The sequence below is a fragment of the Sminthopsis crassicaudata genome, chromosome 2 (genome assembly GCF_048593235.1).
Source record: "Sminthopsis crassicaudata isolate SCR6 chromosome 2, ASM4859323v1, whole genome shotgun sequence".
NCBI classification, from domain to species: Eukaryota; Metazoa; Chordata; class Mammalia; order Dasyuromorphia; family Dasyuridae; genus Sminthopsis; species Sminthopsis crassicaudata.
This window is the reverse complement of record NC_133618.1, coordinates 469,928,971-469,956,302: the sequence shown is the minus strand read 5'-3', so window position 1 is coordinate 469,956,302 and position 27,332 is coordinate 469,928,971. Positions and strand designations below refer to the sequence as shown.

At 47.0% G+C, this 27,332-nt stretch overlaps 1 protein-coding gene across 2 annotated transcripts in view; it reads right to left on the bottom strand.

The window, feature by feature from the left end:
* Positions 1 to 27,332, bottom strand: part of LMX1B (LIM homeobox transcription factor 1 beta) — a 169,876-nt gene that overhangs the window by 12,739 nt on the left and 129,805 nt on the right. For both annotated transcript variants that reach the window (XM_074293114.1, XM_074293113.1), the window contains exon 3: positions 2,227 to 2,459. In XM_074293114.1, coding sequence (XP_074149215.1) covers positions 2,227 to 2,459 — 233 coding nt within the window. The remainder of the gene's footprint in view (positions 1 to 2,226; positions 2,460 to 27,332) is intronic.

Genomic DNA, 27,332 nt, shown 5'->3' with positions numbered 1-27,332 from the left:
CTAGCTGTGAGACTCTGGGCAAGTCACTTAACCCTGCCTGCCTCAGTTTCCTCATCTGTAAAATAAGCTGGGGAAGGAAAGAGCCAACCTCTCAAGTATTTTTGCCAAGAAAGCCTCAAATGGGTTCACAAAGAGCTGGACACGAGTGAACAACAATTTATTTATTTATTTATTTATTTGTATTTTATTTTATTTTGTTTTTTTCTCTTTTTTCTTTTTTTTATTAATTTTTATAATTATAATATTTTCTTTGACAGTACATATGCATAGGTAATTTTTTACAACATTCTCCCTTGTACGCCTTTCTGTTCCGAGTTTTTCCCCTCCTTCCCTCCACCCCCTCCCCTAGATGGCAGGCATTCCCATACATATTAAATATCTTATAGTAGGTACAATATATATGTGCAGAACCGAATTTTGTTGTTGTTGTTGTTGCAAAGGAAGGATTGTATTCGGAAGGTAAAAATAATCTGGGAAGAAAAACAAAACAGAACAAAAAAACCCAAAAAAACAAAAAAAAACCCCAATGTTCACAGTTTACACTCATTTCCCAGTGAGTGAACAACAATTTAAAAAAAGGAATAATTTAATTTATACTTTAACATATGTAACATGTATTGGTCAACCTGCCATTGGGGGGGGAAGAATTGGAACAAAAGGCTTGGCAATTGTCAGTGCTGTAAAATTACCCTTGCATATATCTGGTAAATAAAAAGCTATAATAAAAAAAATAATTTATGGACACCCCCCCAAAAAAGGCTTAATTCCGTATGAATCTGTCTGAGTAAGTCCCTGTGCTGCATCGTAAGCCAAAACTCTTCCTCTTCTGGGTAGATGCTCAGGCAGCTTCTGCCCTTCCCCTTTTTTACAGATAGAATTGGTCTCTGAGATTTGGCTCAGGATTTCTCCTATTTCCCATCCTCACACTGTCACTTATGAACCTCTGGGGCTCAGCCTTCTTTCAGCAACCCACAGCATTATAAGGTTCAACTGATTTAAATCAAAGCTGGAGGTCCCCCTCTATGAGGAAGTCTTAGATTAGCCCTGCCCCTGGGCACTCCTTTACACACTCAAGCTCCTGCAGAATGGGGACCACCAGTGAGTCTCACGTGGCTCTGTGCTCCCCTATGTTCCCTTGTTCTGTGGGTCCCCTCCACCAGCTCCAAAGAGCCTCTTATCCTGCTCCCCTTCAACTCCCCCTCCCCCAACCCATACAGGTGCTCTCTTTTGTGCCATTGAGACAAAATGGAAAGACCTTTGTTGCTAGGGAATTCACTATTACACAATAAAACCAGTTTTAATGTCAGGCAGCTTTCATTAGAATGCTCTTAATGTGAAGTGAAATCTTTCTCCTTTTAGAGAAGCTAATTTCCTTGACTATTTCAAGAATACTTAAAATCATGTTCCTCCTAAATTTCTCTCTACCTGGGCCAAACATCCCCAGTTCTTTCCACCAACTGAGAGGCTGGAGCAACGGCATCCTGACTCTGCATCAGTTTGTCGGTGCTCTTCCAAAAATTTTACCCCAAATGAATGTAAATTCCAAATGTGGTCTGACTGGGGTAGAAGTCAGGGGCCGGCCTCAGCGGCGCTCAGCTTTCTGCTGCCCCGGGCCGGTGGCAGGTCCCGGAGTGGCTGGGAGGGAGGGAGGAGGGCGAAGCCCACCTCTCTGCCAAGCCCATCATTAGCTCCGCAGCAGGGAGAAGGAAATGACAAAGCTATGGTACCTTTGCCCAAAAAACCCCTCGGCCAGTACTGGCATGCTGGTGTCCATGGGGCCATGACTGAGCAATAAGGGAGGATTGATCCCTGGGCCACAGAGCTGGGAGGGCTGTATCGAGGGAGGGGTTACTGAGGCCATGAGAGTGAGGGCTCTGGCAGGGGGGGAAGGAAGAAAGAAAGCTCTGCCATGTCATGGAAGGCAGGTCCTAGTGATCGGAAGGGGCTGGCTCAGCCTCTGTCTCGGTGTTCTTTTCAGGGATGTGGCCTGTGAATGGACTGTGTCACTGGGCTTGGGTCATGGAGGAGCAGGCCTCGAGATGGGAGGTGGAAGGCCGGAAGCCCCAGGAGGTGAAAGGCCGGGAGCCCCCAGTGGCAGGCCCTGGTAGGCTCTGTAGGCCCTGGTCCACCGAGGCTGGTGCCCCCCCCCCCCCCCCCCCCCCCCGCCCCTGCTCCTGCCCACCCACGCGGCCCTCAGCTCCTCCTAGCGGCGGGATGGGGACTCACCAGAATCCGACTCGTCGGGGCTCACGGAGCTGAGCAGGTCCTTCTCCTTCTCGTAGTCACTCTTGCAGAGCAGCTGGCCCTCCTTGAGCACGAACTCGTCGCCTTTGCGGAGCTGCCTCTCGCACACGCAGCAGCAGAAGCAGCTGAGGTGGTAGACGCACTCCAGGGCCCGCATCACGAACTCCGTGGGCGCGATCTTCTCCATGCAGCCGCTGCACTTGGCCGCAAACAGTCTGTGGGGGAGGCAGGGGGACAGGAAGACTTCAGACACAGGGTGGATCTCTCCACCCTGCTAAGTGGGACAGAGCCCTTGGCTGCAGTGTCATGGCCCTACCGAGGCTACCCCTCCTCCGGAGCCCTAGGAGCTCTAGGAGCCCTGTCCGCTCAGATGAGATAAAGCCCTTACTAAGTGCCTGGCACACAGTAGGTACATACTAAAGGCTCATTCCCTTCCCTTTCCCCTCTGAAGAAAGGGACCTAGATATACATACATAAAGGTACATATTTGTATGGGGATATGAAAAGTCTGCTCCACGCACCTCTTGGTTCTGCCGGATTCTACCTGATCCAAGGGAGGAGGGTCTTTGTTCCATGAACTATTGCTTCCCCTAGTATCAGAGTTGGAAGGAACCTAAGAGATCATCGGATCCAAACCTCTCACTTAGCAGGTAAGGGAGCTGAGACCCAAGGATGGGAGCGGTTACAGGGCTAGGAAGCAGGATTCAGGCAGAGCGCTGGCCCTCGTTCCGTGTTCTGTTCACTACAGGTGAGGGCTGACAGATACAGTGAGAAGATTTCCTCTGAGGCATCAGGAGTGGCAAACTCCCCTGCCCTAGCATCATGAGGGAGCGAGGAGGGCAGCCGGAAGGACCAAAAAAACAACAAGGATGCTCGCGGCCCATGGAGAAGTTATCGCTGCTTCCTCCTTCCTAGACAAGAGACTGTGGGGGCAGAATGGGGCGGACAGTGAAGTTATCATGGGGGACGGCTCTTTGTTGCAAGGGGAAGACAGGGGTCAAATTTTGAGAACAAGAGAGGAAAGATTTCTGGAAATGAGTGTAATATAAAACACAAAAGGCATTAACAAAGGTTATTTTTAATGTTTTCTGTAACATTTGGGACTGTTTCATTACAAGTGTGGGGCAGGGATTCATGGGCCTGGCCCAAGGCCAGGGGGGCCTCTTACCCAGGGACTGGGCACCGAGGCTGGAGTTAGGGACACTGGGTTCAATCTATTCTCGCACATTTACAATGGCTGACCCTGGGCAAGCCATTTAACCTCTGCCTGAGCTACTTCAACGACAAAGTAGGGGGTGATAATAGCACCTACCTCCCAGGATCATTGGGAAGGTTATGATAATATTTGTGAAAAGCATTCAGCACAGCGCCTGGCACATAGTAGGAACTACTGGCAGCCAGTAAACATTTATTAAATATTTCCTGTACACCAAATACTCTGCTAAGTGATGGGGATATAAAAAAGCAGTCCTTCCTCTAAAGAAGCTCACTAGCTAATAGGGGAGACAATGTGCACAAATCCATTCAAAACAACCTCTATCAGAGTAAATAGTAATAAAAAGAGGGAAAGCATCGGAATTAAGAGGGGTTAGGGAAGGCTTCCTGGAGAAAGCGGGCTTTTAGTTAGACTTAGAGGAATTCAAGGAGTTCAGTAGTCTGAGCGGAGATGGAGAGGGTTCCAGACATGGAGGACAGCCAGAGAAAACGCCGGGAGCTGACAGATGGAGTGTCTTGTTTGTGGAGCAGCCAGGAAGCTGGATGGAAGAGTACATGTTGGGGGTGTAAGAAGACTGGAAAGATAGGAGAGGGCTAGGAAATGCCAAGTGCAGCACTTTGTATTACTTCCTGGAAGTGATAGGGAACCACTGAGGTTTACTGAGTATGAGGAAAGGGGTATGACATGATCGTGTGTTTCAGGGAAATCACTTCAGTGACTGAATGAAGCATGGAGTGGAGTGGAGAAACTGAGGCAGGTAGACCACTACTAGGCTGTGGCAATGATCCAGACATGAGGCGAATAGGATCTGCACCAGAGTGGGCACAGGTCAAGTAGAGAAGGGGGCCTATTTAAGAAATGCTGCAGAGGTAAAGTCAGCAAGTCCTGGCAACAGCTTGGATATGGGGGAGATACACACACACACACACACACACACACACACACACACACACACACACACACACACACGGGGTGGCGGGAGAGAGAGAGAAAGAGAGAGAGAGAGAGACAGAGACAGAGACAGAGACAGACAGAGACAGAGAAAGAGAGAGACAGACAGAGAGACAGAAAGAGAGAGAGAGACAGAGACAGAGAGAGAGAGAGAGAGAGAGAGACAGAGAGAGAGAGAGAGACAGAGACAGAGACAGAGAGACAGAGAGAGACAGAGAGAGAGAGAGACAGACAGAGAGAGAGACAGACAGAGACAGAGAGAGAGAGACAGAGACAGACAGACAGAGAGAGAGAGACAGAGAGAGACAGACAGAGAGAGAGACAGAGAGAGACAGAGAATGAGAGAGAGAGAGACAGAGAGACAGAGAGACAGAGAGAGACAGAGAGAGAGACAGAGACAGAGAGAGACAGACAGAGAGAGAGACAGAGAGAGAGAGACAGAGAGAGACAGAGACAGAGAGAGACAGACAGAGAGAGACAGAGAGAGTCAGAGAGAGACAGAGAGACAGAGAGACAGAGAGAGACAGAGAGAGAGAGAGACAGAGACAGAGACAGACAGAGACAGAGACAGAGAGAGACAGACAGAGAGAGAGACAGAGAGAGAGAGAGAGACAGAGACAGAGACAGAGACAGAGACAGAGAGAGACAGAGAGAGAGACAGAGAGAGACAGAGAGAATGAGAGAGAGAGAGAAAGAGAAAGAGAGAGAATGAGAGAGAGAGAGAAAGAGAAAGAGAGAGAATGAGAGAGAGAGAGAAAGAGAAAGAGAGAGAATGAGAGAGAGAGAGGGAGAGAGAGAGAGAGAGAGAGACAGAGAGAATGAGAGAGAGAGAGAGAATGAGAAAGACAGACAGACAGAAACAGACAAAGAGACAGGAACAAGGAGAGAGTCAAAGAAGGGAAGGGGGGTCTATCTAAAAAAGAATCCTCCGGGACACTACAGTTTGGGGGCTTGATCTGTAAGAGGATTCATCAAAGTCGACCGAGGTGGTACTGAAATAGGTAAGCAGAGAACCAGGGGAGAGTGTCAGGCTGAAAACCTAGAGAAAAAAAAGGTTATCAAGGAGAAGAGAGGGATCAATAGTGCCAAAGGTTGCAGAGAGGTCAAGAAGAAAGAAGATTGAGAAAAGGCCATTAGATTTGTCAATTAAGAGATAATTGGTGACTTTGGAGAGAGTAATTTCAGCAGAATGAGGTCAGAAGCCAGATAATAAAGGGTTAAGAAATGAGTGTGAGCAAAGTGGAGGCCCCTATTGGAGATGTGGTCTTTTCTGCCACAAATGGCAGAAGAGATATAAGGGGTGGAAGGGGTGTGTGAGGATGCTTTTTGTGATAAGGGTCACATAGACATGTTTGTAGGTGATCAGGGGATAAGTGATAGGGTAAGAATGACCGAGGGAACAATGGAATGGGGTGGCTTGTGAAGACAGAGATATTAGTCATGTAAGGAGTAAGGTCACCTCATCATGGGAGAAAGGGATGAAAAAAGAGAGGCAAAGGAGAGAGATCTGAGTGATGAGAGGAGGAAGAGGGGAGCAGGGTGAGCTCATGGAGAATAGCCTCATTTTTTTCTGAAAAATATGTGAGGCGAGTTTCTCGGCTGAGAAAGTAGGAGGGGGAGCCGTGGGAATTTTGAGGAGGGAGGAAAGTGAATTGATAAATGTGATGTAGATGCAGTGCTGAGGACCCAGGCGAAGTTGGGTAGTTGTAGTGGGCTCAGCCAGAAGAGTTGGGGGATTTTCTCCATCTTCATTCAGCAGCATGTGTGTAGGAACAAAGGCGGTGGGAGTAGCTGTAGGTGGTAGGAGTAGGTAGGCATTCATAAAACTCAAAGAAGGACCAATGCTGCAGACACTTAACACTTCCTGGCTGTGTGACCCTGGGCAAGTCACTTAACCCCAATTGCCTCCGTGGGGGAAAAAAAGAAGAATATCTGAATCTACTCCTTCATTTTACAGATGAAGAAACTGAGGTCCAGAGAAGGTGGAATAATTTGTGCTGACGGTTGCACTACTATTAAGTGTCACAGTCAGGATTAGCACCCTGATCTCCTACTACTCCCAATTGCAAATCCAGGGTCCTCCTTGACTTAGCAAGGGCTGAATGAGAATTCAGAGCATCTAGCATAGAGGTGGGCCCCCGTCCTGAGGGTCCTTGAAGCCCAAGGACCACGGAGGCAGAGCCTGACTCTGCTGGATATTGGCCTTGACCAGTGGAGATGAGAAACTAGCCCTGGACTTGAAATCCCCCTCTCTGTACTTGGAAATAATTCCACTTCTAAGAAGGAAGGTCTGGGAATGCAGACAGTACAGGATTTGAAATCAGGTTTTTCAAGACTGAAGCTGGACAGGGTGTCATCAGTAGTAGGAAAAGGGGGCCAAGAACTCAAGAAAGGAGGGCAGTGTAGACATGAAGGGATCAAAACACAGAAAAGTGGCCGGAGGAGAAAACATGGCCTGGGAGAGGACTGGAGTGTCAAGAGATAGAAGACCAGACAAAGATTAGCGGTTGGTGAAGGAAGGCAGAGGGAGCGGTGGAAAGCCAGCCCGTTGTGGGTGAATCCTCGAAGGTGGAGGAGGGGCACTTGGGTGATGGCAGGGTCAGGGCCTGACCATCCTTCTGTGTGCTGAGGTGGGGTAGAAGCGGAGGAGCTGAGGGACAGTCAGCTACGGGGAGGTTGAAGTCCTCTAGGATGGAGACAGAAAACTGAGCCAACGGTGGACTTGTTGGGGAAGGCAGGCGAGACCCGGAGGCCACCAAGATTTTGAGTGGGTGATAGATAGGAATAGCGCCCATCCTATAAAGGGAGAAGGACTAGTGATGGCAGTAAGAAGGGAGCAAAAAGTATTCTGATTTTCCTGCTGCAACGAATGAGCAGAGGGGAATCCAGAGGGGCAGCCAGCCGTGGAGAGGGCGGCCAGTCAAGGAGAGGGTGACCAGGGAGTTCTCAGGGGAGAAGCCATTCAGTGACTCCTGGAAATGCCCAGAGGGCCTCTCTGAGTGCCCTGCGGTGGCTGCCAGCCTGCCTGGAGAGGCGACACCTGGCACTAACTCTGAAGCCGCCCGCCCCAGAACAACCCTCCACCCCGCTCCCAGCCCGGGCTCCTGGGGAGGGCCCGGCTCTCCAGCCACTGGCCTAACGGTTGTTTGTTTGAGCCCAGCTTCTTCTGCCCTCCACTTCCGCCCCTTTGTGGGCAAACAGTCTGTAATTGTTTTATTACGACTAATTTATTACGAGCTGGAAGCGCCCAACCTGTCTCTGAGAAGTTTGCTGTTTGAGTTAAGTTCGGTTCAGGGGGTTTGCTCAACAGGCTGGCTCTGAGGAGAGCGGGCCTGGTCCCGGTGGGATGTTTACCCAAGGCTCGTCTCGGGGCAGGCAGCGAGAGGGCAGGTGCCCCGCTTAAAGCGTGCCGGGTGACAGACACCGCCTGTTTGCCAACTGGCCCTCGGGAGCTGCGCAGCCCGAACCTATCCGGGCCGGCCTTCAGCAGGGCTCCGGGCGTGACCGCCTCCCTTCTCCAGGGGGCTGTTCCCCAGTTACTGTGGGACTATTTCTAGGGGTTATCAGCACTCTATTCCAGGGGTTATCGGAGGGAGGGAGGAGCAGATGGCGGCGCACAGAGACAAGGCTGGGCCAGCACTCGCGTGCTCTGAAGGGAAAGGGGGCTTGGGTGGGAAAGCCCTTTCCTCCAGATCCAAGCCCCCCATCCCAGGCTGGAAAAGCTAGCCCCTGCCCACCAGCTGCCCGCTCAGATAGAATTTGGACCGGAAGGCTCGTGTGCAGTCAGTGATGAGGCTTCGGGTTATACAGAGCAGCCTGTGGTGCCTCAGTGCACGAGGGTACTTGTGTGTCTGTGCAGCGTGTACATGTGTCCGTGCGCGTGTGTATCTGTATGTCACATGACCGTGTGTACACGCACATTATGTCTGTGTGGGCCACGTGCCGTGCGTGTAGGCCAGTCTGTGTGTGTGTGTGTGTGTGTGTGTTTGCATGTGCAAGACAGCAGAGGGGTGTGGATGTCTGCTCATATATTTCTGTGTAAATGTGTGTCTCTGAGGGGCTGTGGGACTACCTGGGGCAGTAGGACTGGGGTCTGCTCACCTAAACTAAGGGTGTTCAAACCGGCAGCTTGGGGTTCAGAGAGAGCCAGTTATATATGTCCTTGTCCTCGGGGGTCCTCAGGGACCTCCCCCTAAGGGAATCTGCTCATCTCGAGGCCAGATCAAGGGAGAAGAAACATTCAAAAAACCCAGAGGACCAAAGCTCAGCATGTGGAGCTGAATTAAGTTTAGAAGGATTGAAAAATTTACAAGGAAAGGGCCTTTGGAGAGTGTTTGGCCCATCTCTCACATTTTACAGATGAGGAAACTAAGGCTCAGAAAAGACTTGTGCCCGGGGTTATGCTTTAAAAAGTGTCAGAGTCAGGATTAGCACTCCGATCTCCTAACTGCAGATCCAGGGTTCTTTCTGGACTTGAGGAGCCCCCCTGCTGTGAGGACTTAGCAAGGGGCTGCGTTGGAGGTCAGAGCATCTAGCCTGAAAGTGGGCTCCCCCCTGCAAGCCCAGGGGCCAGGGAGGCAGGTGCTGGCCCTGCTAGACGCTGGCCTTGGCTAGTGGAGGTGAGAAGCTAGCCCTGAATTTGAAACCTCTGTTCTTGGAGATAATCCCATTCCCAGGAATGAAGGCTTGGGAATACGAAAGAAGAGGATTTGGAATCAGGAGATCTTGGAATGAATCCTGGTTCTGATGCCACCTACGTGGCCCTGCGAGCAGTTCTCCTCCTTGGGGTTTCAGTTTCTTCTTCTGTTAAGCGAGGGGGGCTGAACCAGATGATCTTGGAGGTCTCCTCCGGCTCTTAACAATCCCTCCCAAGCTCCCTCTCAGCTCTAAGACTCATGCACTGTAACCCGGGGAAGGTTAGCTGACGCTGGAATCTCCAAGTTGTGGGACCCCAGCCCTGCGCCCCCTCCCCGCTCTCCTGACCCCCCTTCAGCTGACCACTCTGCTCCCCTATCTTTTATCACTGTCACATGTCTGCGGTTTTACAGCAGCTCTTCCTCACTACACTTTGATGGAAAAATTTATGAAGAATCAAATTATTGCTGCTAGGAGAGAATTAAAACAATTTTTCATTTACCAAGTCCCTGGCACTGCTCGGCGGTGCGCCACCTTTGGGAACGCCATCGCTCTTCCCTCCCCTCTCCCATCCCTCTTTATGGCCCCGCAATTGTGCGGCACAGATTACGGCTGTAATTTTCCCCTAATCTGTTCTGGAGCCCAGAAACTGTCATCAAAGAGAAGCACTCCAATGGCATTCATAATGGCAGGGTCGTAATTGGAGCCACAGCCGTGTGGCTGGGCCCAGGCCGGTGACGGGGCCGGGGGGTAAGGCCCTGGAAGCCTAGACCCTGGTGCCCTCCCTGAGTAGGGAGGGATGGAAGGACGTGTATGTGTGACTGTGGAGGTGATAAATCTGGGGACAAGGGTCTCCTAAACATGGGGAAGCTGTCGCCTAGGGCTCAAGGAAGAGGGTCAGGAAAGAAATGGAGACAGACAATGGACATTGGATGCACACAGTTTGGAAGGGCTCTTACTGTCTAACCCTGGGACGGGAGCTGATGGGGATTTTAGAGATTGATCTAATCTAATTCCTTCATTTTATAACTAAGGAAACTGAAGCCAAAAAGAAAAAAGAAAATTTCTTAGCAAATGGCAGAGCTGGGATTTGAACACAGGTCTCTGATTTCCAAATCCAAGATTCTTTCCATTACAGAAAATAGAGTGGAAAGGAAGAAGCCTCCTTAGGGGGTCAGTTCATGCTACCTTTGCTCTTGCCTCTTACTACTTCTTTCTCGAAGCACCTGTCCCTCTCCTTATTTTCCCTCTCCCTATTGCTTCCTTCCCTGACCTTCTTCCTACCCCTTCAGATCAGGTTTTCATGCACTCCCAGCAGAAAGATTTCAAGGAATCTAAAATGGATGCTAGGGGGGAAATCACATCTTGATTTTCACACATAAATTCACCATTTCATTCAGTTATTTAAAAACATTACTCTGAGAAGGGGTCAATAGGTTTCATCAAACTGCCAAAGGGTCCAAGACACAAAAAGGTTGAACCCCCTACTTTGGATACTTTTCATCTCTTCCTGTCCTTGTTCCCCTTCCAGAATCTGCTCAGATCCAAGAGAAAGTCACGGGGTCACCTACATTGTTTCTCAATTCCCTTTGGAATCAAACTGACTTCTGTTGCCATGATCAAGGGTCTTGAAACCCCTGGAATCTCGGGGCAGGGGGAGCCTAGAATATGCTGTGATATCCCCTTTCCTTAGTTTCCTCGTCTGTAAAAAGCAAAGGACTGAACTGGAATGACTATTAGGCATTTCCCAGATCTAACATGCTATATTCTCTGTGGGAAAATTCTGTATTCCAAAGTCCTTCCTTAACACTCTAGGTTTTAAAGGCACTTCATTCTTTGCCTACACGCCTTCAGGTTGGAAAAAATAAATCAAATTCTCCCTTGCTGTCCAGACTGTATGTGCTTTTCTCCCTTTCTCCCCATCCTGGTCCGTTCTTACAGTAATTCCTATATGTCTCTTGGATTCAGGCTGAATTAATTCTCCTCGGGCAAGAGTTCATTGGCTAGGTCTATCTATCCGGGGTCACCAAGCCCATCCTGCTGGGGAGCAGGGGGGGGGGAATGGAGGAAAGAGGGAGGGGCTTGTTTAGGCCTGGTGTAAAGTCCTCTACATACAGCCTTTGCCTGTTCAGTGGTGGGGGCTGAGACAATTGTGGCCAACCCATCAGTGCAGCCAATTTAACAACTGATTTGCAAAGGAAGCTCTGTTAGGCGTGTGGTGCTAATGTCCTTGCAGTGGGGGGTCTATTGCTACTTTCTCCAAACTCATCAACACAATCTATTATTAATACTTCTCGAAAGGCTCTGCTGGGTTATTGCTGCACAGTGGCAGATACTCGGGGTGTCATCTGTTATCTATATTGCAAAAACATGGGGAATAAAACAAAATGGGGAGACTTTATAAACAAAATGTGTCATTGGTTTGGTCTCCGAGCATCTCCCATGTATAACACAGCAGGGGGTAGGGGAGGGTTCTGGGAAGGGAGCTTGGAGGAAGGCAATGAACTATTGTCTGAAGTTAGGGGGTTGCCTTTTGTCTGCTGGTACCACAGCACAGTGGGAAGAATTGGGACGTGGAAAGAGGACCTGGACCGAACCCTAGCTTTGGGACTTCATATCTGGCGACCTTCCCCTCCCTGGACCGCAATGTACACCTTTGCAAAAGGAGATAATCACGTTTGTATTACCTACCTCAGAGGATGGTTGTGAGAAAAATGTTCTGTTTACCTTTAAACAATATAGGAGTGGGGGTTATTTTCCCCCTTCTAGATTGTAAACCCATTGAGGGGAGGGGCCTTATCTAATCTAAACTTTATATATCAGAAATCTGTGGAGGAGTCACTCAATAAATGCTTGTTGACTTAATGTCTGTTGAATTAAATTGAGCCAGGAGTTACCCAAAGACAAGGCTGTCCTCCTCCCAGACTCTGGCCTTCCGCCCCAACCCCCTCATGGCCTTTTGTTAATTGAAAATAAAACATCTCTTGAGCCCCTCCTTCTCATTCTCTCTCTGTTTCCTCCCTTGGTCACTGGGCATTATTTAGGACACTGTAACTCCTATTTGTTCCTGGGTGCATCTTCCTGTCTCCCTTTGTGGGCTGGATTAATCCCCGATTTTCCTTTCCAAGAGGCCTATTCTCCATGGGGTGGGAGGGAATGTGCAGGCCTGACTCCCTGCTATAGCAACGGGCCCTCCCCAGGGTGGCCCCACAATCTCCTCCGGCCAGCCGGACGCCGCTCCCAAGTGGAGCTGCCCCCAGTAAATCCTCCTTCAAGAAACAAGGCGGATTATCGGGGTCGCTTGCTGCAGACTGAGCTCCGGCCCTCCTCTCTATAGAGTCTCACTCACTCAGAACCCTGCTGCTGCAAACAATGAAAGCCCACTCACTGCCGCCCCGGAGGACACAAGAGCCGGATTGTGCAGAGGACTAATTCCACTTTAATACCTTTCCAAGTACACAGGCACTCCGAGATGGCAATTTAACCCCCGAGACCCCAGCAGAGCCCAGCCACAGAATACTGTGGGATCTTCAAAGCAGGGACCGTTAGAGCGGGAGTTCGGATTAAGGACTGTCGGGTCACATCCTCCCCTACCCCACATTTTGCAGGTGAAGAAGAAGACCTGGCCCATAACCACCCAGCTAGGTAGTGTTGAAGCCGGGGTCTGACTTTTCTCTGCACCACACAACTTTTTCATGGCTCGGCTCCAAGCAGGAGTTGGGAAGGATAGGGCCCAGACCTCCAGCCTCGTCTCTCCGGGAAGGCTCTTGGCCTCCCCCCTCCACTTTGCTAGTCTGCAGGTGACTTTGGGTAAGCCCTGCTTGTGTAAACCCCTGCTGCTCCAGGCTATAGGGCCAGGCCTGCTGGTTAAGGAGCTTCCTTCCACTCAAGGATTCCTTGAATGTTGGAGTTGGAAGGACCTTAGAACATAAAATATTAGCACTGGAAGGGACCCAAAGGTTATCCGGTTTAATTTCCTTGTTTGACAGGTGAGAAGAGTGAAGGCCCCAAGGAGGAAGTGACTTGGCTAAGGTCCTACAAGTAGGTTATGATGGAGCTGGAGGAACTCTGGTCTCCTGACTCGGAGGTCTTTGCTGTTTCCCCTCTATCATACTACTTCCGGTACTCACACCCTTGCTTTTAATAATAATGGGTATCCCACACACATGAGTGTACCTGGGGAAGCCTGTGTCTGAGAGCAAAACTGCCTACTGACGCCCTGTCCCAGGTCCTGAGAACTCAAAAAGGGACAGTTCTGACACCTCCACACCCCTTACTTAAAAACTCCACAATCCCTTCCTGGGCCAATTGCTGCATACTCTGAGATGCTCTCACAGATGCTCCAAGATCCTCTAATTGACTCTGAAATCTCTGTAATCTCCTTATTAACATCACTTCCCCTCTTTCCCCCCCCCCCCCCCCCGCAGATTTCTCATACCTTCTCAAGATCTCTCCTGAGATTCTTCATAGACCCACCATGAGAATTTTCCTCTCCAGTCTTTCAAGGGCCCCTCACGGCCCCCAAAGTTCTTATCCCTAATCTCCCTGACGTTCTTTTACAGATCCCCTAATATCCTCCCCCCCATCTGCCAAGCTCCAATCAACGATATTCATCCCTAGTTGCTTTGGGGGCTTTATTTGGGTCTTGTTAAATATTTTCATATGCACTAAAGAAAGTATAAGTAGACTGAAGAAACTGCTTATTTAATCCAGATACCTTAACTTCTTCACTTCAGTGCTTCCTCTCCTCTCTCTTGGGAATAAACACTGCAGTCATAATTAAAATGCTGCTGCAAAAACTTGTGTTTTTTTCCTCTGGAGAAAAGGCTGCCCTATTCAGTCAACATAACCCCATTTCTAATGCACTATAAAGTTTACCTCACAACAACCCTACAAGGCAGGTAATATAGGCATTTTCATTCCCATTTTACAGATGAGCAAACTAAGATTTAGAGAGTTGAAGTGACTTAGGTGCGTAGGATTTGGTGGTAGATGGGACATTAGTGATCACCCCACCCCAACCCCATTATTTTACAGATGGAGAAACTGAGGGGGTGACACCAGGGATCACACAAGTTCTAGATAGCAGGATTCACACCTAGTACCTCTGACTGAAATTCAGTACTTTCACCACCAATATTTTATCCATCAGGACTCAACTCTAAATGATTTTTGGCTGGCTTTTAAAACCATCCTGGAAGATCAGTCATTCCCACAGAAGAGAATAGTTAGACTGGGCTAGAATAGGCTGACCAATGGGACTCAGGATGGCTCAGAAAACCATTCCTCGGAAGCAATATTAAAAGGATCAAACCTCCTAAGGGGACCCGTTGAAGACTGCAGTGCTCATTGGGACGGCTCTGGTCCATAGACTAGAAAAAACAATTACATTATAACTCAGCAGAAGGGGCAGGTAAGGAAAGGGGCAGGAGGAATCCTATCTGAGAGGCTCTTTCTGGAAAGAAAGTCTGCTTCAGGCAATTACAAAAGGGAGTTTTTGCTTAAGGGGAAAGATTGTTTCAAAATACTCTAGAAAGAGAATACGGTTATGAAACTCAAACACAACACAGAGACAAAGCACGGCAGGTCTTTAGCTCGTATAAGGCTTGGCAGCTGGGTGGTGCAGTGGATAGAGTACTAAATCTGAAGTCAGGAAGATGGAGTTCCAATATGCCCTTCTATCATCCCCCACCTCCCAGGGCTGTTGTTAGAATCCAGGGAGATAATATCTGCAAAGCATTTAGCACAGTAGGTACTTAACAAACATTTGCTTCTTTCCCTTCCTTAAGCAGAGCAATGAGGCCCTGTTGACTTGGAATGATCCTAGAACTAAAGATTCTCCACCTCAAAAGTCAGTTGGTTCAACCTGTACCTGAGCTGGAATTTTCTTCTATAATATCCTTGCAAATTAACTTCACCTAGACATCACCAGCGACTTGGAACTGGAGCCATCTTACTCGTCAGCCCCTTCCACGGCTGAACAAATCAAATTGCTAGCAGGTGCTTCCTTCTATTGAACTGAAGCCTGTATTCTGGGATCTCTTCCTCATTGCTCCATATATGTCTCTGGGACAAGGAATAATAAGCCTTCTCCCACAGGATGGCACTCCAGATATCTGAAGACAGCCAAATGACCCCCTCCCAGCCCCACTCTGCTCCTCTCAGGGCTGAATTTCTTCTAAGTGACTCCCCTACCTTGTTTGCCCTTTCTGGAACACACTTCAGTTTTCAATGTCCTTCCTAAAGTGTGCTGCCCATGATGTGAAATCAGCTGAGATAGAATCAGTAATCAAAGTTGGAATAAGCAAAACCAAAGCAAAAAGCATGTTTCTGGCACTTATTTTTGCCTCAGTCTCCAGCCTATTATGGCGTCCTCTCCCTTTTTTAGTCATTGGTCACTGTGCCCAAAGAGCTATAAAATTGCATATTCTTTGACCCATCAAATACCATTACTGGGACTGTATCCCAAAGATATTTTTAATAAGGAAAAAGACCTATTTGTACAAAAATATTATAACAGTTCCTTTCTTTGGTGGCAAAAAATTAGAAATTGAAAACGCCTATCAATTGGGAATGGTCAAACAATTTGTTGGATATGATTTTGAGGAAATACTATGATATGAGAATATGATATATGAGAAATGATGACCAGAATGCTTTCAGAAAAACCTGGGAAGACTAACGTGACCTGTTGTAATGTGGAATGAGCAGAACCAGGAAAATATGGTACATAATAAGAGCAATATACTATTGTAATTACAATATTATAGTCAATGTTCACAAAGTTGATGACAGCCATTCTCGGCAATACAATGATCTAAGACCATCCTGATGAAAAATGCTATCCATCTCTGAGAAAAAAAAATTGGTTTGAATACAGATCAAAGCATTTTTTTAACTTCTTTTATTATTTTTTATTTTGTTTGGATTGTGTTTTCTTTTGCATCGTGATTAACCTGGAAATATTTTCTGTGACTGCACATATATAATCTATATCAAACAGCTTTCTGTGTCAGGAATGAGGAGTAAGGGAAGAGGGGGAAAGAGAAGATGGAACTCAGCATTTAAAAAAAAGAATGTTAAAAATGAAAGAAAAAAACAAAATAAAAATTAAATAGTCGTTAGTCACTAGCTATGTCTGCAGAGCACAAATTCTATCAGGTCCTATCAGGCTTTGAAAATCTTTCAAAGAAATTTAGAAAAAAAATGAGAGCTTACCATTTATTGTAGCTAAGCTCAGGGAGACCCATTATCAGGGAGTTAGAACATTTCAATCAATAAGTGCTTATAAAATACTTGCTATATGTTAGATGCTGTGGACAAGACTAAAATAAAATAAATTCTGTCCTCAAAGAGCTTACATTTTATTGGAAGAAGTCACAAAATCATTTACTAAAACATGGAAGGGTTGGTACCAGGCTGGTTAAGAGAACAGTCATACCAATGAGCATACAGGTATAATCATGGATCCCTAGACCTATAAAGAGGATTCTTAGTTTTTGTCTAATATTGTCTATAATTGACTATATGACTTCACAAGCAAATACCAAACTGCCCAATAACAGTAAATACAGGGAAAAGTAGCATCTGGTGGTCATTGGGTTTAAATAATCTGAATGGTGACTGGAAGTACCAATTGTAAGAGCCCCTGGGGATCTTCCCCAGTCCCATTCCATCCTGCTCACAGCAGCTGCCAGTGATTCCTAAGGGCCTAGAAGAAATAGGATGTGAGGGACCCCTTGCCCTCTTGTTCCCCATTTCCCAGTTCCCACAAACTCAATGATGACTCTATCCAGCCCCTTTATACTCCTCCCCATCTGAGGTAATCCAGAGCTCTGATTCTCAAGAACATTTTCCTCTTCCCAACAATCTCTCTGGGGAAAAGGTAGGTCATTGAGCATGCTCAATATTGCTCCCCAAAGTCTACTGGATCTTACTATCAGTCTCATCACTAAAACTGGACTCCTTCCGAATATTGCCATCTGACCTGTCCTTTCAATCCAAAGGTCTCTGGTCTTTGCCATTTGCTTCTAAATTGTAAAGACCATTGGTCCTACTCATCAGGCCTATAAGTGAAAACTCCAAAATGTTGTCTCCTATAATTAAAATAAACTAAAAAGCATTTATCAAGGAAATAGTGGATTCTAGGTATTGTATTGGATGCTGGGTATGCAAATAAAATAAATGAAAGGATCTCTAATTTCAAATTTCAAAAATTACATTCTAATGGGAAGATGGTAAAGGACTTTAAAAAGCAAAATGGAGAATTTGTTTTATTCTAGGGGAAACACGAGTCACTGGGGTTTATTAAACAGGAGAATGGTATGGTCAAATCAATGTTAAAAACAAAAAAACATTATGGAAGCTCTGTAGAGGATAGAGTGAAGTAGGAAAAGGCTTGGGGCAGAGAGACTAATTAAGGTTCTGTTGGAACAATGCATGATGAGGTGATGAGGGCCTGAATTTGGGTGGTGGCTGTGTGAGTAGAGAGAAGTCGGATGTGGGTGACATTGTAGAAGTAGAAATGGCAAAATCTAGCTCCTGACTGAACATGTGGAGTGAGGGACACCTAGGAGCCAAGGACAGGGCAAGGCCGGGGTACTGGCAGATGGTGAACTCTTCCCAAGTACTAGTTCAATAGCCCCTGCTCCAATTCTGACATTTTATGTTCTAGAATATTCAAACAGTGCTGATTCTCTGGTAGCACTTCTGTCTCTCTGGCTCAGTTTACCGATCTGTAAGACAATGGGACTAAATAACTGCAAAGTCCCTTAGTCCTTCCGAACCTCAGTTTCTTCAGCTATAAAATGAGCTGCCTTTCTCCATATAATTTCCAAGATTCATCCAAATTAGGACATTCTATGCTCTGAGAGGACTACCGGCATAAATTCTAGGAATTTATGAGACTAAGTGCTTTGTAGACCATCAGATGCTATATCACATGAGTTACGTGCTTCACAGATGTCCTGTTCACAAGATAACAAACATCCTAACAAGACCTCCCAAAGTTCTGATCATTGTTCCCACACCTCACAGCTGCCCTGGATCACCCACTCACAATTTTCAAATATTAGAGAAAACACCAGTGAACATTCCAATTCTGGTCTCTGCATTAAAAAATAAGTAAATGATTACTAATTATGTTATGCTGGGTAAACCATATCAGCAAGTCCAGCACCATTTTTCTCCTCTGAAAAATGAAGAATTAGACTGAGATCCATTCCAGCCCTAGATTTATGACCAGGGAGGAAGAAAGAAGAGAAGCCAGGTGGCATATTGGATGGAACACTTGGTCTAGAGTCAGGAAGACCTGAATTCAGAACTAGCTTGAGACACTAGCTGTGAGATCCTCAGTTTCTCATTTGTAAAGTGAACTGGAGAAAGAAATGGCAAACTATTTAGTATCCTGGTCAAGAAAACCCCAAATGGAGTCACTGAACAAGAACAGGGAGAAAGAGGGAGGATTATCATCACCATTTGACAAAAAAAGGAAAATGAGTTTCAGGGAAGGAATTTGCTGAAGGTCACACCAATAGTAGGGTCCAGAGTTAGGATATGAATTCAAGTTTCCTGACAAAGCACATTTTTTTAATACATACTTTGTCCCCTTTTTGAAAGAACCAGCCTCTGGCTACGGAAATTAGGGAAAAGGAAAGAGCCCATATATTTATATTTGAAGGCTATTTTTTATTGGTTTGGGTTAATTTTTAGCACTTAGGGAAACAAATTATACAGTATAACCCATTGTGGTGCAAAAAGTCCTACAGTGGTAGTCAGAAGGCCTGGTTTTGAATCCTCATTGATCTAACTTTCCTTCCTTAAATATTTCTAGAGCACTGTTTTGGATTTCTCCTTTGCTCCTAGAATTCTTAGATTGTGGTATACTTGTCTGTACATACATCACTACTATCACCTCATCCAGATCTGTAACCATAAGGTACCCGAGGAATATGAGTTATTAATATTTATGCAAGCTTGGATACATCATTGCCTCTCGATCATTACTCTTACACTTACAAAATGTGGATAATAACATTTGAGCTCCCTACTTTACAGTCATTGTGAGGAAAGTACTTTGCAAACCTTTAATTGCCATGGGAATGGCAGTTGGTGGTGCAGTTTTGCAGATCCTTGGGCCTGGAGTTCAAATCCAGCCTCAGACACTCACTAGCTACGTGACCTGACACTTAACTTGTCTTCCTTATCTATTAAATGGAAATAATACCCACCTTCCAGGGTTGTGGCTTGTGAAGATACAAAGAGACAGTATTTGTAAAATGTTTAATATACTACCTGGCATACAGTCGATGCTTTCCTATGGATATTATTATTATTAATCTGAAAGCCAGGGAAAGGACTGTGAGCAATGAAAGAAAAAGAGGGGGCCTTATCTTTTTAGAATGCCCCTAAAATAACGCTGGGCATATTTTGGGGGAAAGAACAAGGAAGCCTCCATTAGGGCTAGCGTGGGGTCTGGCCAGGAGGATCATCCTTCTTTCTGGGGACAGCTCTGTTCTGTCAAGTTCCCCAGATTAAGACTGAGGGCCCAGGGCCCCATTGAGTCTTTGGCTGATACTCATGGACAGGTGTGCAGTAGAACAAAAAGTGGACTAGACCTGGTGTCAGAAGGCCGAATTTCAATTCACATCCTGGCTCTAACTCATATTTAGTAAATGGTTGTATAAGCTGGAAACAGGCCCTCCCTCAGGAAGGTGCTTTGTATACTTCAAAGTACTACAGAAAAAGGAGCTGTTGTTTATATTATTATTTTTTTTATCTGCTGTGTGATCAAAGAGACAATTTACTTTCCCTTTTCTAGGTCTCAGTTTTCTCAACTATAAAATGGGAATAATAATCAATACTAATCAAGTTATTGGAGGAAAATATTTTGTAAAACTAAACTGCCTCATTATTGCACATTGTCTGGGATGAGAAGGGGGCAGAATTAATGGAAAACTCAGAATCTCAAACAGGAAAACCTTCTGAAACAAATTTCCCCTGAGATCCTAGGAAAGTGGAAACCTTTTAGTGTCTTAGGCAGTTCTCTAAGACTAGACGTAACAGGACTTGGGTAGGGAGAGTTTCCCCATCTGGCAACTCTGTATATCAATGACAGTTTAAGTCCAATCCAAAATTTAAAAGTGGCTGGGGTAGAATTCCAGCCCTTGTAGGACAGCCTACATCGGTGGGAGCTATAGGAGCTCAGGCCCTTTGAGTCACAGGTTGGCACCAGAAGCATGTTACCTGTCACAGACTAAAACTCTGGGGGTGCAGGGTGGGGTGAGGAAAGCTCCCCCACCTGCAGCTCCCAGGACCCTCTCACGCAGAAAATGAGCTCTTGCCTTTAGAGTTCCAAAGGCCTGAGCTCAGATTCACCATCACTACTCCTTCTGTGGCTGTGGAGAGACCTCTCAGTTTGCTCCTTTGTGGCTGTGGGGAGATCTGTTTGCTCCTTTGTAAGCAGGAAAGAGTTGACCCGGAGGAGGCCTGAGAACCCTTCCTGCTGGAGATCCTGTACCTTCCTGTGACCTTTGGGGGGCCGGGTTCTCCCCTGCAAGGAGGAGTAAGATGAGCCTTCCTCTGACTTCTCTGAGGATGCACTGACAGGCACAGAGTTTCCCTCCGGAGGGGTCGGCTGCCTGCCAGGCCCAGAGCCTTTGCTGACATCTCCCTTCCACAAGCAGAGGAATCCTTATCATTCTGGGCTTAAGCTGGTTTTTATTTTGAGACAAAAAGAAGACTGTTTATTGGGACCCAACTCAAACCAGCTGTAAACAGCTGCTTTGAAGGGGCTCTGGCCGGTGCCTGCAGGCACGGCCCTCCCTGGGCTCGGCTGTCAATCAGGTTGGCAGGAATGCAAGGTGTGCAAGGGGTCAGGGCCTGCGGCCCAGCCAGGGGACACTTGAAAAGCTCCCAGACCCTTGGATGGGCCGAGGGCCTAAGAGGAGCCCACTGCAGGGGGAGGGGACAGCTGCTGGCGTGGAGAGGCCCGAGCCTGGCCGGAGCCTCACTGGCAGGGGCTCGGTCACCGGCAGCCTCCTGGCGGCTCCAGGAGGGCTCCAGCTACCCAGCAGGGGCTGACCCTGCCACTTCCTTCAGACGCCAGGAACACAGATGTCCAGGAGGCTCACGCCGGCCCCATATCCACCACTGGCCCCAGCCACTGACTTCTCCCTTTGATCCCAGCCTGAAGAGGGGTAGGGGGTGGGGGCGGGAGAGAGGCTTTACAAGGCTGGGTCTGAGGGTGATGATCAGTGAGCATGTGGAGAGAGAGACCTGATGAGCTAAGATCTTATCCTAGAGCCAATCAGCAGTTAGTGAAATCCCCCCTTCTTCATGGACTGGCCCATTCTCTCCCACTCCCCCACCATCCCCTCTATCTCAGAGTTTTCAACCAGCATGTATTATGGCCTTTGTGGTGCCCTGGGATACAAAAACAAAAGGCAAGTCGTTCCTGCCATCGAGGAGTTGCTGTGTCTATATCCTAGCCCTCTTATGAGTATGTGTATCTGTCTGTAAACAGGCTGTCTCCCCCAGTAGAATACATGCTCCTTGAGGGATTGTCTTACTTTTGCATTTGTAATGCCAATGTCTAGCCCAGCACCTGGAATACAGTAGGAGCACAATAAATGCTTGTTGATGGATATCTTAGCAGTATCTCTCGTGTCTATCTTCTCACCACCCTATTTCAGATCCCAGCCACCTTTCATCACTGCAATACTTTAAAATCCACTCTGTCCAGACTGCTAGATTACCTTTTTAATGCATCCTCCAACCAAAAACTTTCAATGGATCTCCTTATTTATAGGATTAAATCCAATCATCTTGGGTTGGCATTCAAGGCTCTTTCCAATATGGCTCCAAACTCCATATACAATCTTATTTCAAACTACTCCTCTACACAAAGATGCCGTGCTCAATCCATGTATGTCCCTTTGCTGGTACCCTTCTGTCCATCTAGGATGCCCTGCTTCCTCTTGTTCACCCCACCAACAATTTATATTCCCCAACCTTTATCTAAACAAGATTCTTCTCTACCACATTCTCCACAACGAGCCTTGTTGATCTCTAACTCTAAGATCTCCAGTGATCCCAGGGTGGCCCGGTTCACCTTCATCATTAGGAAGCACTTCTTGATAGCAAGTCTGATGGGGCCCTTGCAATATCTGCCCATTGCCCTGCTCTCTGCCGCTAAAAAGATTAAATCAAATCCGTCTACATGAGAGTCTTGAATATTTGAAGATGAGTATCATGGGCTCTCCTTGCCACCCCCTTCCTCAGTCTTCCGCTCTTTCAGACTAAATATTCTTGGTTCCTTCAACCAATCTTTATAGAGCATCATCTTGAGGTCTGACCTCAAGGCAACATGAATGGAAAATGGATTGGACTTGAAGTCAGACCCTGGGCTGGAATCTTGCAACTTATCTGGACTCCATTTTTTTTATCTGTAAGAAAAAAGAGTTAAACCCTTCTCAGGCAAGATCCACACTCCTTCCCCTGGGTACTCTATGAATGCTGTTCCTAAAACATACCCCAAAGAATACCAATTCTCATGTATGGTCTGAGGACAAAAAGCAGAGGAACTACCAGCTCCCTGGTGCTCAAAACTATCCCTTCCCTAATCCTATCTAAGATTGAATTAGCTTTGGGGGTTAATGGAGTCATTACTCTATTAACCCAGCCTGAACTTGCAATCCATTAAAACTCCAATATCTTTTCCCCCAATAAAATGATTAGCCAAGCCTCCCTATGTTACATTGGAAGGTTGATTTTTTTGAACCCAAATTCAAAACTTTATATTTAAGACTATTAAATTTCATCTTAGATTGAAAGCCAACTTTTTAGCCTATCAAGATCTTTTTAAATTCTCATTCAAACGTTAGCTGTCCCATTTGGCTTTGTGCCATCCGCAAATTCAACAAACATGACATTATCCAAATCACTGATAAAAATATTACATAGCATAGACCTAAGCACAGGTTTTTCGGGCACTTTAGTAGAGACCTTTTTACAGTGGAGATCCAGTCATTCCTAACTGCTCCTTAGATCCCACTTTTGGTCCATTTCTCAATCCACCTCATTGTTGTGTCATCTAGGATAATACCTGCTATACCAGCTTGCATACTCCCCAAAAGAATAGCACCAGAGACTGTGGAAGATATACTAACACCCAGGTAAACCATGGCTCCGGTATTATGTATGATGTACCATTCTAGTAACTGTTATCAAAATTGAATAGATGTGGTAAGACCTGCTCTTCATGAGGCCATGCTAGCTCTTGATGATTATCACTCCCCCCCCCCCAGAGTTTCAATATCTATTCCTTTAAAAACATATCCTAGAATTTTGCCAGGAATCAAATTCAAAGTCACTGACCTATAGCTTTCAGACTCTTTTCTTAATCTCTTGATTTTTCTAACCTCATCCCACTCCCCCCCCTTTTTTTTTCAAGAAAAGTGGGGTATTCCATCCAGGCATTCTGAAGAGTGATTTGGAACGATGCTCAAAAAGTTATCAAACTGTGCATACCCTTTGATCCAGCAGTGTTACTAGTGGGCTTATATCCCAAAGAGATCTTAAAGAAGGGAAAGGGACCCACATGTGCACTTGTATGTGGTGGCTAGAAACTGGAAACTGAGTGGATGCCCATCAATTGGAGAATGGCTGAACAAATTGTGGTATAGGAATATTATGGAATATTATTGTTCTGTAAGAAATTACCAGAAGGATGAATACAGAGAGGGTTGGAGAGACTTGCATGAACTGATGCTGAGTGAAATGAGCAGGACCAGGAGATCGTTGTGTATTTCAACAACAATACTATATGATGATCAATTCTGATGGACGTGGCCATCTTCAACAATGAGATGAACCAAATCAGCGCCAACAGAGCAGTGATAAACTGAACCAGCTACACCCAGGGAAAGTACTCTGGGAGATGATTATGAACCACTATACAGAATTCCCATCCCTCTATTTTTGTCTGCCTGCATTTTTTAATTCCTTCATAGGTTAATTGTCATTGTTTCAAAGCCTGATTCTTCTTGTACAGCAAAATAACTGTATGGACATGTATACATATATTGCATTTAATTTATACTTTAACATATTTAACACATATTGGTCAGCCTGCCATCTAGGGAAGAGGGAGGGGGGAAGGAGGGAAAAGTTGGAACATAAGGTTTTGCAATTGTCAGTGATGAAAAATTACCCTGCATATATCTGGTAAATAAAAAGAAAAAAAACTGGGGTATTCCTCCTTTTTTCCTAAACTTTCAGTGATTTTCCTGTTTTGATGATCTCATGATTTTTCAAAGACAATTTATGGATGGCTTAGCAGTGACATTTGCCTGTAATCTCAGGATCTAGAATGTAGCTCTGCTGAGTCTGATGATTGGAACTCAACAAGGGAAGAACGGGGCTTCCTTCTTGGCTCCTGACGTCCCTGAGTTCTTATCTGACTTGGGCCACTTACTAGCTCTGTGATCCTGGGAATATCATTTAACCTGTCTGTCCCAATTTTTCTAATCTGTAAAATGGGGATGAATTGTTATGAGGATATAATGAGATAATAATTGTAAAGCACTTAGCATGGTGCTTGGCATACAGTAAGCGCTTAGCTGGTGTTATTATTATTATCTTGGATAATGACTTCCTGTAAACCATTTTTTGCTCAGTCTACTCTATTTAAAGATCATTCTCCTTGCCAAAGGAATTCCCCTTGAAAAGATTTCCTTGACCATTCAGTCCAAGGCATTTATCTCCAACTGACCATCTCCATGGAATTTATTTGTGTCATTTGCCGATTAATTGTGCACTGCTCTGAGACATTTCACTCAACTGTTTAATTTAACTTCATTACTTTAATTTTTTTCTATTTTCTAAAAGTAAATTTTTATCTTATTTTTCCAATTACGTGTAAAAATGTTTAACATATTTTTGGTTTTTTGGAACTTTTTTGTTAAGTGACAGCTCCGATTCTTTAGCATTTTATTTTATTTTTTACAAAGCCCTTCCCTTCCTTCCCCTTCTGAAGTAGGTGGTTCACAGATTACAGAGAAGGTAATTGAGACGTAGAAAGGGGATGTGACTTGATTGTAATTCAGCACTGTAAGTAGGGAAGCGAGAGGAACCCAGACTCCTAATTCTACATCTCCTTCTACATCCACGTGCAGCCCGTGGTTAGCGGAGAACTGGTGTATCCCAGGGGAAGGGGAGAGAAATCCCAGTGTGAGTGCCCAGGGAGACCTTTCTTAACAAAGAATTCTAGGATTCCAACGAAGGAGGAATAATAGGGCAAGGGGGGGCGGGGCAGGAGTGTGACCCGTTCTAGCTTTTCTCCTTTAAAAAGGCAGGTATCCCACTCAGGGTCCTAGTGGGTATGTCCGAGCAGACCCTGGCCCGTGTGCTCCCATGTGCTTGTCTGGAGGCTCACATGTGCCTGCAGCCGCATTTGTGCCCCAGTGGACACGTGGGCGGCTGCGTGTGGGACACGTGACTAATGACGTGTTTGCGTGTGAATAGATGCGAGAACCCGTGGGAATGATTGTGTCGGTGAGCGGCGCTGGTCCGTGGTCACCCAACCTGTGAAAAAGGCCTGTCCACTCTGCTGCACACGCGAGTCTACAAGCCTTCTCTCCTCCCCCACTTCATCCCCCAGCCAGGCAGCTGGTCCTGCGCCCCAGAAAGGGGATAATCAGATAATCATCTGCGCTGATCCGGTAATGAGAGGGTCAGGCCTAGTTGAGAGGCCGTGGTCAATCCAGGGGAGCCCTCGGGGCCTTGGAGATCATAGAATCGTGGAGAACACTAGATTGGTGGTTCAAAGGGAAGTGCATGCGGCAAAAAGGCCTGCGTGTGGAAGCAGGCCATCCTTTCACATGTTCTAGTACGGGATTCAGCAAGTCCCCTCCTCACCTCTGAGAGCTACTTTCCTCATCTGTAAAATGGGATCATTAATCCCGCTTTACCTACTTTGAGAAGAAGGGAGAAGACGGGGCCTTGGGGCAGGCCCAAGTTCTCCGCCACTCTCTAAAGCGGCCCGGTAGAGCGCATCTGCATCGGACCGGGAAACGTTCCCGCTGGGGAGCTCGGCCCCACTCCTGAGATCTCGGGGCTGGGCCGCACGTTATCTGCCTCACACGGCTCGGCCGGGTTGGTAAACCATAAATTACAATCCGAACCGTGGTTACGATCGCATGATCCAAGCGCCCTTGAAAACACTTCGCGAACGACACCAACTAGCGGTAGCGGTTATTACCCAACTCGGACTTCATCAGAGCCCGCTGTGGTCCTGGCTAGTCCTAGCTCGGCACCACAAAACGAGGGCCGCGGCCCCGCCCTCCGGCCAGGGTGGACGGTCTAGGCCCCCTGGGCCTCAGTTTTCCCAGCTGTGTAACGGGGATATTGGACGAATCGATCTCCAAAGTCCTTTCCGGCCCGGCCAAAGTTCTAACATTCGGGCTTCACACGCTAGGACCCTTCCGCTCTAAGATTCCAGGTTCCAGGTGTACGCTACCACACCCCGGGCCCGGCCGGGAGCGCCTCGGAGGCTTTCGGAGCCGCGGATGCGGGTTTCGGGCGGCGCCACCTCTCGCCCCCAGCCCCGCCCCTTCCCCTCCTCTTTTCCCCGCCCCCACCCTCAGCCCCTCTTTCTGTGGGGACCGCAGACCCTTTTTTACTTAACGGCTTCATGGGCCTAGGCGGGCTGGGCGCTCTCGGCAATAAAGACTCCGCACATTTCAAATCTAAATTAAAAAAAAAAAAAAAAGTTCTGCTTCTCCATAATGCCCGGCCCCGTTTTTTCATTACGCTTTAATAGCCGCATCCCCATTTAGTTTGTAAATAATTGGAGCCACCTAATGAAGCCTCGCCCCTCCCCAGAGCCAGCCGCGCACTCGGAGCCGCGGCTGCCGCCCGCCCGGCCGCGCCGAATTAGCATAGTAATGGGCTTTAAATTGAGCCTCTTTGTTTTTTAATTAAGCTCCCAGCAGGTAAAAATAAAACAGATTATTGAGGAAGCTGCCAACGCTAATCGCCCGCAGTCATTTGACAATTAAAAAGAGCCCGGCTTTAACCCTTTAAACCCCCCACTTAACAATTAGCTGCTTGGCTGGGCCCGGTTTGGCCCCCGCCCACCGAGAGCTCCCGCCCCGGGCCCAGGGTGGGCTCGGAGCATAACCCGGAGAAGGGAAAGTGATGGGAAGGAAGAGAGAGAGCAGGGAGTAAGAAGTAGGAGGGGGAGGGGAGCAGGAGAGAGGGAGAGAAGAGAGAGAGGAGGAGAGGA